This window comes from Gopherus flavomarginatus, chromosome 7 (assembly GCF_025201925.1).
Source record: "Gopherus flavomarginatus isolate rGopFla2 chromosome 7, rGopFla2.mat.asm, whole genome shotgun sequence".
Classification (NCBI taxonomy): Eukaryota; Metazoa; Chordata; order Testudines; family Testudinidae; genus Gopherus; species Gopherus flavomarginatus.
In genome coordinates this window covers 48,317,615-48,332,736 of record NC_066623.1, presented here as the reverse complement: position 1 = coordinate 48,332,736, position 15,122 = coordinate 48,317,615, and the positions used below count along the sequence as shown (strand labels likewise).

The window sequence follows — 15,122 nt, the reverse complement described above, 5'->3', positions numbered from 1 at the left end:
TTGCCCACTGCTATGGGCACCCGCATGGCCCCACAATATGCCAATATCTTCATGGCCGACCTGGAACAACGCTTCCTCAGCTCTCGTCCACTCACACCCCTTCTCTGTCTACGCTACATTGATGACATCTTCATCATCTGGACCCATGGGAAGGAGACTCTGGAAAAATTCCACCATGATTTCAACAGCTTCCACCCCACCATCAACCTCAGCCTGGACCAATCTACACGGGAGGTCCACTTTCTTGACACCACGGTGCAAATAAGTGATGGTCACATTAACACCACCCTATATCGAAAACCCACCAACCGCTATGCCTACCTTCATGCCTCCAGCTTCCATCCCGGGCACATCACACGATCCATTGTCTACAGCCAAGCACTGAGGTACAACCGCATCTGCTCTGACCCCTCAGACAGAGACTAACACCTACAAAATCTCCACCAAGCATTCTCAAAACTACAATACCCGCACGAGGAAATAAGGAAACAGATCAACAGAGCCCGACGTGTACCCAGAAGCCTCCTACTGCAAGACAAACCCAAGAGAGAAACCAACAGGACTCCACTGGCCATCACATACAGCCCCCAGCTAAAACCCCTCCAACGCATCATCAAGGATCTACAACCCATCCTGGACAATGATCCCACACTTTCACAGGCCTTGGGTGGCAGGCCAATCCTTGCCCACAGACAACCTGCCAACCTGAAACATATTCTCACCAGCAACTGCACACCACACCATAATAACTCTAGCTCAGGAACCAATCCATGCAACAAACCTCGATGCCAACTCTACCCACATATCTACACCAGCGACACCATCACAGGACCTAACCAGATCAGCCACACCATCACTGGTTCGTTCACCTGCACATCCACCAATGTAATATACGCCATCATATGCCAGCAATGCCCCTCTGCTATGTACATCGGCCAAACTGGACAGTCTCTACGGAAAAGGATAAATGGACACAAATCAGACATTAGGAATGGCAATATACAAAAACCTGTAGGAGAGCACTTCAACCTCCCTGGCCACACTATAGCAGACCTTAAGGTGGCCATCCTGCAGCAAAAAAACTTCAGGACCAGACTTCAAAGAGAAACTGCTGAGCTTCAGTTCATCTGCAAATTTGACACCATCAGCTCAGGATTGAACAAAGACTGTGAATGGCTTGCCAATTACAGAACCAGTTTCTCCTCTCTTGGTTTTCACACCTCAACTGCTAGAACAGGGCCTCATCCTCCCTGATTGAACTGACCTCGTTATCTCTAGCTTGCTTGCTAGCACACATATATATACCTGCCCCTGGATATTTCCATTACATGCATCTGAGGAAGTGGGTATTCATCCACGAAAGCTCATGCTCCAAAACGTCTGTTAGTCTATAAGGTGCCACAGGATTCTTTGCTGCTTTTACATTTTTTATATGACGCCTTTTTATTTTGTAGGTCACGCAAGATCTCAAGGGTAAGCCAAGGTGGTCTTTTGCCACATTTTCTATCTTTCCTAACCATTGGAATAACTTGCTTTTGGGCCCTTAATAGCGTCCCTTTGAAAAACTGCCAACTTTCCTCAGTTGTTTTTCCCCTCAGTCTTAATTCCCATGGGACCTTGCCTATCAGCTCTCTGAGCTTACCAAAATCCGCCTTCCTGAAATCCATTGTCTCTATTCTGCTGTACTCCCTTCTACCCTTACTTAGAATTGCAAATTCTATGATTTCATGATCACTTTCACCCAAGCCCCAGGCCCGAACCAGGACCCCATTGTACTAGCGCTGTACAAATACAGCACAAAGAGACAGTCCCAACCTCAAAGAGCTGGCAATCTAAGGACAAGGCAAGAGACACCCGATGCAGACATGCAGACAGATGGGGAGAACAAGGACACAGTGAGACAGATTGGTCACCGCAGTAGCCTGTGGTCTCAGCATGCGAGAGCCTACCATTGTCAATACCTTCTGTCCCCCAGGTTCCCCAAGTGCTTACCACACAGAAGTGCACGTCAGCACCCCAGCACAGCAGCGTGGGCCAAGAACTGCTTGCAGTAGAACCTACAGGGGGCTTGGGGAGGCTGAGCAGGAATTTGCTGGGTCTGAGCAGCTACTTTACAACCAGCCAACCCCTTTCTGTTTGTAGAGATCAACGTCCAGGGGGTTCTTGCTGTGCCATAGGATTGACCACATCTTCCTAGAGATCTGCTCATGGAGCCCCAGCACTGACCCACTGTCACACGGACCCAGCCCCACCACACTGACCCGCCTCTGCCCCATTAGTGTTCACCTAATGTCCCTGCCCTGTGGAGATACGAGAGCTGGGACATGTTTTGTGTAGTTCTCATTGCCTCTGAGCTGGTCAGTATAGCCAGGTAGTTCATTCTGTCATCCACATATCATTGTATTAAGTGATGTTATGGTCAGTTCACATACAATCAATGCTAAATAGATTGAAATTGTAGGATTATAGACATATAGGATTGACAGTGATGAGTGTGTATTAGGTAGATAAGGAAAGCAAGGCTGAGACCTGTAAGATGTCAGCTTAGCCATACTAGGCCGTAGACATCAGAATACTTAACATGAGTGAATGACCTAGGAATAACCCTATGCCCATAAAGTCACAAGGTTATGGTAAAGATGGGCCAGTAGGTGATTGCAGTAGACCACAACATATTTTCTGAGACCACAAGACACCTGATTGTAACATCAAGGAATGTCTGTGTTGACTGCTTTGTATATGTTGTGCATAGATGCTAATAAGAATAAGAGGAACTATAAACAATCTATAAAATGGGGTACCCCAATGTTCCTGGGGTGTAGAAGTACCGATAAGGAGAAGATGGCTGACACCTTCATGCATATGCATAAGGTGTTAGGCATAGGTAGAATTGCAATATATAAAAGGTTCTCTGGTTGGGTAAAAGTGGGAATATGCACAGGAAAACCCACAGCAGCAGCTCTCCCCCTACCAATGATCAGTTGGTGAGAGGTCCATCGTTCCTATGAATGTCGTTGGGGACGTGAGGGTGACTGCAGGTATAATTACTGCATAGGTTTGTGGAGAGTTTCTATAGGCATGGGTAATTGTAACTTTGTTTAGTGCTTTAATCAAACTTTGTGCTGGTGATTGTATCTGCAGTTGGTATCGTTGGTCTTTGTGTGTCCCTGGAGCCTCCACATTTGAGAAAAGCACCAGGGACAGTTTTGCTCTGTTGAGCTTGAAACTGTAGCAACTAGAGCCAAACCCACAGTGGTGTAATACAACATCACTACATTCACTTTAAATGAAAGGGTACATTATCCACTGGTCACAGCCAGCTGCGTGGGGCAGAAGGCAGGCAAATGCTCCAGGGACAGCTAGTGATCCATAGATGGCAGTTTGGGAAGCAGTAAGATGGGATGTGGATATGGACTAGCCCTGGGAAGGTGTGTGTGTTGTGTGGTCCAGCCCTGTGGGTTAGCATCCCAATTTCTGAGTGACTTGTTGACATCTTTGCCTAGGTACTATTTTTCTCTGAAGATTTGCAATAAAAATGGATGATGAATGTAACATCCCATCTCCCCTGAAAAGGTGTCTCCAGGTCGTTAGTGCCACCAGGAGCTGGCCTTACAGCCAGCTGAGGCATTGAGGAGGAGGCTGCCTTTCTTGAGATTCTAACACAGGATACTGGCGTAGTGGCATTGTTGGTCCCAGCTGGTATGACATATTGTGCATCAGTGTCTCTGTCTTATGCTCTGCTTGTGTGTGAGAGAGAAGTAGGGAGCAGCAGACCGACAGGGAGAGCAAGATCCTTGTGGACTAGAATGTACGTGCTTCTGTTTGCACATGCGTGTGTGGGTGTGCGTGTGCGAGTGTACAAGAACCTTCCTTTGTCCTCCGCCGCAGCACCCAGTGCCGGCATTCGGGTGCTGTTTGGTGTGAGGGCGTGGGCAAGTGGTGCAGGGGGTTCACTGGCCTTTCCCTTACCTCCCCCAGTACGAGTTTAAAGCAAAGAACATCAAGAAGAAGAAAGTGAGTCTTCTGGTGTCAGTGGACGGAGTGAAGGTACTGTTTAAGAAGAAGAAGAAGAAGGTAAGAGGTTCTGTCCCCTGAGCCAGCGCTGCCTGTGCGATGGGATCCCCTCCACCTGCGGGGATAAGTCTGGGCCCCTTAGTGTGAGTGATGGGGCTATGGGTGTTGCAGGCTCTGGGGTGTGTCCTGCCAGCTGGCCTCTTGGGCATAGGGGAGAGGGAGTTGCCCCTGCAGCCAGGTGCAGAGCTCTAGCTACCTTCCCCGTGCATAGAAAGGGCCTGTCTGTTTACAGAGGCTTTGCAGGGAGCAGGCCCTTTGGTTGGTGGGACCTAGAGGAATGGCAGGGATTGGCCAGGCCCAGTCTGCAGCAGACACACTGCTTGCCTCAGGCTGCAGCTAGTTCTCTGTGGGAAGCAAGCGATTACTGCCCTGGAACCAGGCCCAGAGGGAGGGGGAATTCATATCCAACCCCTCTCTTTTCTGCTGGGGCAGCCTGCAGGGCTGTGGATGAGGGAGCTGCATTGTCATGGATGAGGATGAGGGAGCTGCCAAGCAGAAAGCTTGGAGGTGGGGGAGCCCCAGCCCCCAGGGTTACACTGGTATCTTCCCAAGAGCACCTGGGTTAATATGGGCCAGCCCTGGCCCTGGGTGGGGGGCAGGGAGGAGGGAGAGACACACCTTTCACATCGCCCCATTGGCTGAGCCCAGGAAGTATCAGTATCTGAGCTGCACTGTCCCAGAGTGGTGGCTGGTCATCTGCAACCAGCCCAGGCAGGAGGGAGGGACATGGTCTGCCACTGACCCCTGCGAGGCCTCACTCTGCTGCCTGGCCCAGTGTCACCATGGGCACCAAGGCAACACCCACTCCCCTGGCTGGCTGCATTGTACCCTGCTGTGCCCAGGTGTGAGTGGGGACCCAGGGACTGGGTAGTGGAGTGTCCAGCCCAAATAGCAGGATTCACCTTCTGCCCTGGCGACGGTGGTTTGAAGGAGCAGGAAATAGCCCCCATATGGCTGGAGAACGAGTGCTGGCTCTGCCCTTGGGCAGAAAGTGTCCTGGTGGGTGGGTGTGCTGGTTCAGGGAGCTGAGCCACTGCAATGGCTCAGATAGGGCCCTGGCAGCCCCTGGCTAGCAGTGGTGTAAGCTGCCTCCCCTCTGTTCCAGGTCTTGGGGTCAGTCAGGCCCAGGGAGCAAAGGGGCCAGGTTTGCACTAGGGAGCCCACAGTGGGCCAGATGCATCCCTCTTCCCCAGAGCAGGGCTGGTCATGCACACTGGAAGGGAGCAATGCTCCACTTTGGCCCAAGCAAGCTGGCCCATTGCATGCTGGGAACAGCATCTTGGTAGTAACAATGAAGGTACTGACAACCTGTGCCTGTGGATTGGCCAGGACTGGGAGGCCCTGGGCAAAGTGGATCCCACAGAGGAGGCTAATAAGCACAACCAGTGAGACCTGCAGGATCTGGCTTGTGTGCCACAGGAGAGTATGAAATATGTCTCAGTGAGCTGTACAGGGCTGGGGGAACTATCTCCTCAAGGGAAGCAATGGAGGCCAAATATAAACATGATCATCAATATCTTTAATGGTCCCTGGCTCCTAGTGAATTCACAGCCTTGAAAAACCCATCACAGATCGTGAAATCTGTCTAGTATAGGGTAAAAGCACACAAAAGACCAGATTTCACAGGAGAGACCAGCATTTCTCAAACTGAGGGTCCTGACCCAAAAGGGAGTTGCAGGGGGGTTGCAAGGTTATTTTAGGGGGTTGTGGTATCACCACCCTTATTTCTGCACTGCTGCCTTCAGAACTAAGCGGCCAGAGAGTAGTGGCTGCTGACTGACAGCCCAGCTCTGCAGGCAGCAGCACAGAAGGGTGGCAACACCATACTATGCCATCCTTACTGCTGTGCTGCTGCTGGGGTGCTGCCTTCAAAGCTGGTTTCCTGGCCAGCAGCCTCCACTCTCCAGCTTCCCAGCCCTGAAGGCAGCACCACCGCCAGCAGCAGTGCCGAATAAGGGTAACAGTACTGCAACCCCCCTTCCAATAACTTTGTGACCCCTCCCCAATGTTCTTTTCAGATTAGGGGCCCTACAATTACAACACCATTACATTTCAGATTTAAATAACTGAAATCATGAAATTTAAATGTTTTTAAATCTTAAGACTGTGAAATTGACCAAAATGGACTGTGAATTTGGTAGGGCCTGTAACAATGCTGCCTCCGGCAGGACACAACTGAGGCCACGTCCACACTACAGATTAAAATCGATATTAGTAAAATCGATTTTATAAAACAGGGTTTATAAAATCGATTTTACGCGTCCACACTAGGGCACATTACATCGGTGGTGTGCGTCCATGGTCCCAGGCGTCCATCGATTTCCGGAGCGTTGCACTGTGGGTACCTATCCCATAGTTCCTGCAGTGTTCCCTCACCCTTGGAATTATGGGTTACTACCCCAGTGCCTGATGGGGCAAAAATCACTGTCGTGGGTGGTTCTGGGTACAGCCTCACCCCCTCCCTTCCTGAAAGCAGCAGACAGCCATTTCGCACGTTTTTTACTGGGTGAAGTGAGCAAACGCCATTTTACAGCAAGCATGGACCCTGGTCTGATCGGTACCTTGATCATGGACGTTGTAAACAGTTCACGCATTCTCGTGCTGTCTATACTGAACCATGAACAGCAAACGCAGGAGAGGATGCTGGAGCTACGGCAGCGCGGCGACGAGAGTGATGAGGACCTGGAGACTGAGTTCTCCGAAACCGCGGGCCCCTGCACTTTGGAGCTCCTGATGGTAATGGGGGAGGTTCTACCCATTGCTCACCGATTTTGGGCCCGGGAAACAAGCACAGACTGGTGGGACCGCATAGTTTTGCAGGTGTGGGACGATTCGCAGTGGCTGTGGAACTTTCGCATGCGTAAGAGCACTTTCTTTGAACTTTGTGACTTGCTTTCCCCTGTCCTGAAACGCCATAATACCAGGATGAGAGCAGCCCTCACAGTGGAGAAGCGAGTGGCAATAGCCCTCTGGAAGCTTGCAACGCCAGACAGCTACCGGTCAGTCGGGAATCAATTTGGAGTGAGAAAATCTACTGTGGGGGCTGCTCTGTTGCAAGTAGCCAAAGCAATCATTAAGCTGCTGCTACGAAAGGTTGTGACTCTGGGAAACGTGCAGGTCATAGTGGATGGCTTTGCTGCAATGGGATTCCCTAACTGGGGGGGCCATAGATGGAACCCATATCCCTATCTTGGCACCGGAGCACCAGGGCACCCAGTACATAAACCGCAAGGGGTACTTTTCAATGGTGCTGCAAGCACTGGTGGATCACAAGGGACGTTTCACCAACATCCACGTGGGATGGCCAGGAAGGGTTCATGACGCTCGTGTCTTCAGAAGCACTACTCTGTTTAAACGGCTGCAGCAAGGGACTTACTTCCCAGACCAGAAAATTACAGTTGGGGATGTTGAAATGCCTGTAGTTATCCTGGGGGACCCAGCCTACCCCTTGATGCCATGGCTCATGAAGGCATACACAGGCAGCCTGGACAGTGGTCAGGAGTTGTTTAACTACAGGCTGAGCAAGTGCAGAATGGTGGTAGAATGTGCATTTGGGCGTCTCAAAGGTCGCTGGAGAAGTTTACTTACTCGCTCAGACCTCAGCCAAACCAATGTCCCCTTTGTTATTGCTGCTTGCTGTGTACTCCACAATCTCTGTGAGAGTAAGTGGGAGACCTTTATGGCGGGGTGGGAGGCTGAGGCAAATCACCTGGCCGCTGATTACACGCAGCCAGACACCAGGGCAATTAGAAGATCACACCAGGAAGCGGTGCGCATCAGAGAAGCCTTGAAAACGAGTTTCATCATGGGCCAGGGTACGGTGTGACTGCTGTGTTTCTTTCCCCTTCATGAACCTCCCTCCCATGTATTGACTCCTGCTGCAAGCAATGTACCCTGCACCCTTCCCTATCAGCTTACTTATGCAAATAAAGTTACTATCTTTTAAAAACCTTGTATTCTTTATTAAAAGTCAGTCCCTGTAAGCAACCCACCCTCCCTCTAGCTTTAAAAAGCATGTAATTAAAAATAGATTACAGAGAAATAACAAGGTACACCGGTAGTGGTTTTGGAGGAGGATGGGAGGAAAGAAAAAGGCCATTAAGGAAGCCTTGAAAACGAGTTTCATCATGGGCCAGGGTACGCTGTGACTGCTGTGTTTCTTTCCCCTTCATGAACCTCCCCCCCGCCGTATTGACTCCTGCTGCAAGCAAGCTACCCTCCACCTTCCCTAACAGCTTGCTTATGGAAATAAAGTCATTCCTTGTAACCAACCCACCCTCCCACTTGCTTTGAATAGCATGTCATTATAAGAAGAGTAAGAGAAATAAAAAGGTACCCTGGGACTGGTTTGGGAGGGGTATAGGAGGGAAGAAAATGGCCATTAAGGACATTTCAAGATAATGACAGCCTTTTGGTTGGACTGTCCACGGGGGTGGAGTGTGCAGGTGCAGAAAGCCTTCCCCCACGCGTTCTTACACGTCTGGGTGTGGAAGATATGGGACATGGTGAGTACTGAGGGAGGTTAAACATGGGCTGGAGTGGCACTCTGTGACCCCGCAGCTCTTCCACCAGACTTCGGAGGATGTCAGTTTGATCGCGCAGCAGCTCCAGCGTTCCATTCCGCCACCGCTGATCTTCCTGCCGCCACATCTCATCTCGAGCGTCCCTCCCGTCCTCACATTGGTCCCTCCTGTCCTCACGTTGGTCCCTCCTGTCCTCACGTTCACTGGCAGCTTTCCTGTACTTTGCTACTACATCTTTCCACTCCCCCAGATGAGCTCTTTCACTGCGGGTTACTGCCATTATTTCTGTGAACATCTCCTCCCGTGTTCTCTTCTTCCTCAGCCTCCTTATCTGACCTATCCTTCGGACTGGAGTAGGGAGGCTTGAAAAATGTGCAGCTGCATGAGTGGGGGAAAAGAGTGACAGAAGGATCATAAGAGATACATTTCACAGAACAATGGTTATACTCTTTCACAGTGAACTACACTATTCACTGTACGTAGCACATGTCACTTCACTACAAGGTCGCCTTTGGATTCTTTTAGTATTTAGTGCTTGCAGATGTGGTGTGACAGATCAACACAGACGCAGGTCCGGGGATTACAAATCAGCTTGCAGGCGGACATGGTAAGGCATACATCTAATGGCAGTTAACCGTACAACCTCCTCCTTTCGCCCCACCCGTGGCTATTAGCAGGTAAAAGTCATGCTGGGCAGCCAAACTGCTAAAAAGCACATCTTTTGCTTCTTTTCTTATGCCATCAGAAAGGTTAAGCACTAGAGGAAAATTGTGAATGGTTTTCCCCCTCACTCTGCATGTCTGCTGTAATGGCAGGTCACTGAAATGTTCCCCCCTCCCCCTTCCGCCCCCTCCCTTGACAATTAGCAGCGAAAATTCCTGCTGCCCAAATGCTAAAAAGGTCAGCGCCATTAGAGACACCTCCCCGTAGGAATGGGCTGCTTTTTCCCTTCCCCCCCGCATGGCTAACTGCAAGGGAAAGATTTCTTGTAAGCCGCAGGAAAGCATCTCCGTAGGAATGGTCATCTCTGTCCCCTTAATAAAATACATTACTTTTTACCAGGTGACCATGAACGATATCACTCTCCTGAGGATTACAGACAGAGAAAAAGAAATTATGCTTCTTGAATGCCAGCAATCCCCGGGACCATAGGCAGCTAGGCTTTGTCATGCAATGATACCCGATTACGTGCTCCAGGCATGGCGTGGTAAAGTTTCGTACCATGGTGGACGGAATAAGGCTGCCCTGCCCAGAAACCTTCTGAAAAGACTTTTGGGGTACCTACAGGAGTGCTTCATAGAGATGTCCCTGGAGGATTTCCGCTCCATCCCCAGACATGTTAACAGACTTTTCCAGTAACTTTAATGCCAGCTAATGCATGCAAGCCCTCATGGCAAATCAATCATTAAAAAACGCTTGCTTTTAAACTATGTTTTATATTTAAAAAAGTACACTCACCAGAGGTCGCTTCCATGGCTTCATTGTCTGGGCTAGTGGCTTGGGAGGGCTGGGAGGGTAATTCTGTCTGGGTGAGAAAAAGCTCCTGGCTGTTGGGGAGAATGGAGTGCTGTGTGGTCTCTGCCATCTCGTCCTCCTCATCTTCACCCTCCGCAGAATCATCAGCAATGGCTGAGATTACTACCCCCACCTCGGAATCCACAGACAAGGGGGGGCTTGTCGTGGCGCAGCCCCCTAACATTGCATGCAGCTCCGCGTAGAAGCGGCATGTTTTTGGCTCAGATCCGGATCTGCCATTTGCTGCTTTGGCTTTCTGGTACGCTTGTCTGAGCTCCTTCACTTTAACTCTGCACTGCACCGAGTCCCTGCTATGGCCTCTCTGCCTCATGGCATTAGAATTTTTTTCAAAAGTTTTTTCATTTCGTCTACTGGAACGCAGTTCTGATAGCACAGAATCTTCTCCCCATACAGCAATCAGATCCAATAACTCCTGTGTGTTCCACACTGGAGCTCTTTTCCTATTCTCAGGAGACTGCATTGTTAACCTGTGCTGCTGAGAGCTCCACGCTGGCCAAACAGGAAATGCAATTCAAAAGTTCCCGGGGCTTTTCCTGTGTACCTGGCCAGTGCAGTAGAGTTCCTTTACCTGTCCAGAGCGGCCACTGGTGCACTGTGGGATACCTCCCGGAGGCCATTAACTTCGATTACCGTCCACACTAGCCTGAAATCGATTTTGTAATATTGATTTTAGGGTTATTCCTTTCGTTTAGTTGGAGTACAGAAATCGATTTTAAGACCCCTTAAAATCGATTTAAAGTGCCTTGTAGTGTGGACGGGTACAGCGTTAAATCGATTTAACGCTGTTTAAATCGATTTAACGCTGTAGTGTGGACCTGGCCTTTGAGTATCAATTCAGGACAGATTGCTTAGAGCAGGGCAGTTACAGCCCAAGGCTAGGGTTCCTTTACTATCAAGGCACACCAAACCAGCCAAAGAGAGAGAACCCCCATTTTACCCCACTGGCTAACCAGAAGTCACTCTAGCAATTACCTCAGACATTCCAGTTTCCCAGTATCATAACCAGCAGCCACTTCTTTTGGGGACAAATGGTTATGAAAACCAATACCCCAGTAAAAGGAAAAAGGTTCTCCTAATCCCAAAGGACCAAGCCCCAGACCCCAGGTCTATCTACAAGTTATATCTTACCCACAAATCATGCTGTTGCCAAACCTTTAGAATCTAAAATCCAAAGGTTTATTCATAAAAAGAAAAATATAGAAGAGAGTTAAAATTGGTTAAATTGAATCAATTACATACAGTAATAGCAAAGTTCTTGATTCAGGCTTGTAGCAGTGATGGAATAAACTGCAGGTTCAAATCAAGTCTCTGGAGTACATCCGCAGCTGGGATGAGTCATTCAGTCCTTTGTTCAGAGCTTCAGTTTGTAGCAGAGTCCCTCCAGAGGTAAGAAGCAGGACTGAAGACAAAATTGAGGGGCTTTCAGGGCCTTTTATATTCTTTCTCTTTTGGGTGGAAACCCCTTTGTTCTCCTGTGCAAAATCACAGCAACAAGATGGAGTTTGTAGCCACCTGGGCAAGTCACATGTCCATGCATGACTCAGTTTGCAGGTGGCAGCCACTGCTCACATGCTACCTTGAACGTCCCAGGAAGACTTCTCATATGTGGATTGGAGTCTCCCAAGGTCCATTGTCAGTTAAGTGTTTCTTGATTGGGCACTTAATCTGCAACTTCCTTTCTCAGGAAACTGACCAAATGCTTCAAACACATATAACAGTGGTTACAACAATGATCTATACAGTTCGTGTCAATAATATAACAGGGCCCTACTCATTGGTCCATTTCAGGAGCAAGGAACAGGAGCAGCTGAGGGAGAGAATTAGCCTGACGTGCCACGGACATGATTATTTAATTAACCCTTTTTAATGAGGATTAAAGTAGGTCCCGTTCCACATAGTCACCCTGCGACATTCATACAGCACTACTGGGAAGGGGCAGAAGGGAGAATTTTTCTCACAGAGATGGGCTAGTTCCAACAGGAAATAATTTCAGTGTCGCAGCAGCACCCAGTACAGAGCTGCCTGCACATCCACATGCCCAATGCAGGCCCCTCAGAGGAAGGGAATGCATTGTCAGTGTCATAGCAAACACCATCGTGGCCTGGGCATTGCTTCCTTGGACAAAGAGGGGACATGGCTGGGACTAGGGGTGTGTGAGAGTGACTGGGGGATATGGCTGGGATTGGGGAGTGAGGGTGATGGGGGGATACGGTTGGAATTGGGGGACTGGAGGATCCCCTGGAAGGGGAGGAGACACAGCTGGGACTAGGTGTGCATGAGGATGGCAGGGGGACACAGCTGGGACTGGGTGTGTGTGAGGGTGATGGGGGACACAGCTGGGACTGGGTGTGTATGAAGGTTACGGGGGGACACAGCTGGGACTGGGTGTGTATGAGGGTGACTGGGGGACACCGCTGGAACGGGGTGTATGTGTGTGAGGGTGACTGGGGGGACATGACTGGGACTGGGAGACCCCCTGGAAGGGGAGGGGACACAGCTGGGACTGGGGGGGCAGCCATGGGTGAGGAGCAGAATCCCACCCCATGCCACACAGACCCCCCAGCCCCAGGCTGCATCCCCTACATGCCAGGCAAGTGGGAGAGCCATTGAGCACGTGCCCACAAGCTGGATTATGCCCCTCCTGGGAACGCATCATGTGAAAGGGCTGGTGTGTGTGTTCATCGCTTCCCTCTGCAGGCTCAAGTCAGAGCTGCTCTGCACTGAGCCGAAGGCCTTCCCCTGCTGTCAGCCAATGGAGGCTCAGTGGCAGGGGCTTGTGCGCTTTGACCCGTGCTCTGCATAGACTTCCAAGTGCTCTTCATCATCCAGCACCTTTGGGGAAAGTGCTGACTGCCCCCGCTTTGTCGGCCATCTTAAGGGGCCACAGTTGGCTCTCCCCATGGACACGGTCCCCCAGCTCCCCTCAGGCCCTGCTAAGGCACTTTGGTAAGGGCTGTGGGCAAGGAGCTGGCCCTGCCGTACATGCCCATGCAGAGGTGCTTTCTCCACAGAAAGCACTGCGCTCGCCAGAGCTTTTGGCAGGACAGGCTCACTGGGAACAGTGTCTCAACTCTGCATGTGAGGGGCTGTGTGGGGAGCTGGGCACTCATTAGGACTGTGACATCTCCAGGGGCTGCAGTGCAGTATATCTGTGCTAGGGATGGCTGCGTTCTGCTTTGAGTGACAATCCCTACTGCATTCCACCGCGGGCTACAGATGTGCACTAGGTACCTGGAGCCAGAGAATGTGAAAGTCATCACATTGGTCTGCGTATGTGTCTGGCTTACCTCCAGCTTCCGAATGAGGGGATAAAGGGCGGGATGGACCACTGCAGGGTCCGGATCGGAACCCCTCCTTGTCTGTAACTTCAGCTTCGTCCCTTAAAACATTGTAAATCATTTTAGCATTTGTACGGTTTGTAATTTTAGTGTTAGATTGATCTTTGGGGGGCACCCCCCCATACCCTGTGCGGGTTCTGGACTGTGCCCAGGACTTCAGGCTTCAGACTCTGCACTTCCTGCACATGATCCTTCTTGATCAGCGATGGCCATCAATGCTGCCCATAGTGCCTCGGGGAAGCTCACATTGCAGCAAGGTGCAGCCTCTGTTGCCCTTTCCCCAGCCCTACCCGAGAGGGGTGGGAACTCTGCCTCTGAAAACACTTCATGGAAACAGCCATGAGATCACAATTGGATCCAGGCCGGGGAACCTCGCCTGACTCCTAAGAACATAAGAACGGCCGTACTGGGTCAGACCAAAGGTCCGTCTAGCCCAGTATTCTGTCTACCGACAGTGGCCAATGCCAGGTGCCCCAGAGGGAGTGAACCTAACAGGTAATGATCAAGTGATCTCTCTCCTGCCATCCATTTCCACCCTCTGACAAACAGAGGCTAGGGACACCATTCCTTACCCATCCTGGCTAATAGACATTAATGGACTTAACCTCCATAAATTTATCCAGTTCTCTTCACAACCTGCTCAGACAAGGAGTTCCGCAAGTTGACTGTGTGCTGTGTGAAGAAGAACTTCCTTTTATTTGTTTTAAACCTGCTGCCCATTCATTTCATTTGGTGGTCTCTAGTTCTTCTATTATGGGAATAAGTAAATAACTTTTCCTTACCTACTTTCTCCACATCAGTCATGATTTTATATACCTCTATCATATCCCTCCTTAATCTCCTCTTTTCCAAGCTGAAAAGTCCTAGCCTCTTTAATCTCTCCTCATATGGGACCCGTTCCAAACCCCTAATCATTTTAGTTGCCCTTCTCTGAAACTTTTCTAGTGCCAGTAAATCTTTTTTGAGATGAGGAGACCGCATCTGTATGCAGTATTCAAGATGTGGGCCTACCATCGATTTATATAAGGGTAATAATATATTCTCCATCTTATTCTCTATCCTCTTTTTAATGATTCCTAACATCCTGTTTGCTTTTTTGACTGCCTCTGCACACTGCGTGGACATCTTCAGAGAACTATCCACAATGACTCCAAGATCTTTTTCCTGATTCATTGTAGCTAAATTAGCCCCGATCATATTGTATGTATAGTTGGAATTATATTTTCCAATGTGCATTACTTTACATTTATCCACATTAAATTTCATTTGCCATTTTGTTGCCCAATCACTTAGTTTTATGAGATCTTTTTGAAGTTCTTCACAGTCTGCTTTGGTCTTAATTATCTTGAGCAGTTTAGTATCATCTGCAAACTTTGCCACCTCACTGTTTACCCCTTTTTCCAGATCATTTATGAATAAGTTGAATAGGATTGGTCCTAGGACTGACCCTTGGGGAACACCACTAGTTACCCCTCTCCATTCTGAGAATTTACCATTTATTCCTATCCTTTGTTCCCTGTCTTTTAACCAGTTCTCAATCCATGAAAGGACCTTCCTTTTTATCCCGTGACAACTTAATTTATGTAAGAGCCTTTGGTGAGGGACCTTGTCAAAGGCTTTCTGGAAATCTAAGTATACACTGGATCCCCCT

At 49.5% G+C, this 15,122-nt stretch overlaps 1 protein-coding gene across 7 annotated transcripts in view; it reads left to right on the top strand.

Moving 5' to 3' along the window:
* Positions 1 to 15,122, top strand: part of NOS1AP (nitric oxide synthase 1 adaptor protein) — a 183,971-nt gene that overhangs the window by 104,114 nt on the left and 64,735 nt on the right. For 6 of the 7 annotated variants that reach the window (XM_050963195.1, XM_050963192.1, XM_050963191.1 and 3 more), the window contains one exon: positions 3,979 to 4,074. The exons of the other annotated variant lie outside the window; for it this stretch is intronic. In XM_050963195.1, coding sequence (XP_050819152.1) covers positions 3,979 to 4,074 — 96 coding nt within the window. The remainder of the gene's footprint in view (positions 1 to 3,978; positions 4,075 to 15,122) is intronic. 7 annotated transcript variants of the gene reach the window in all.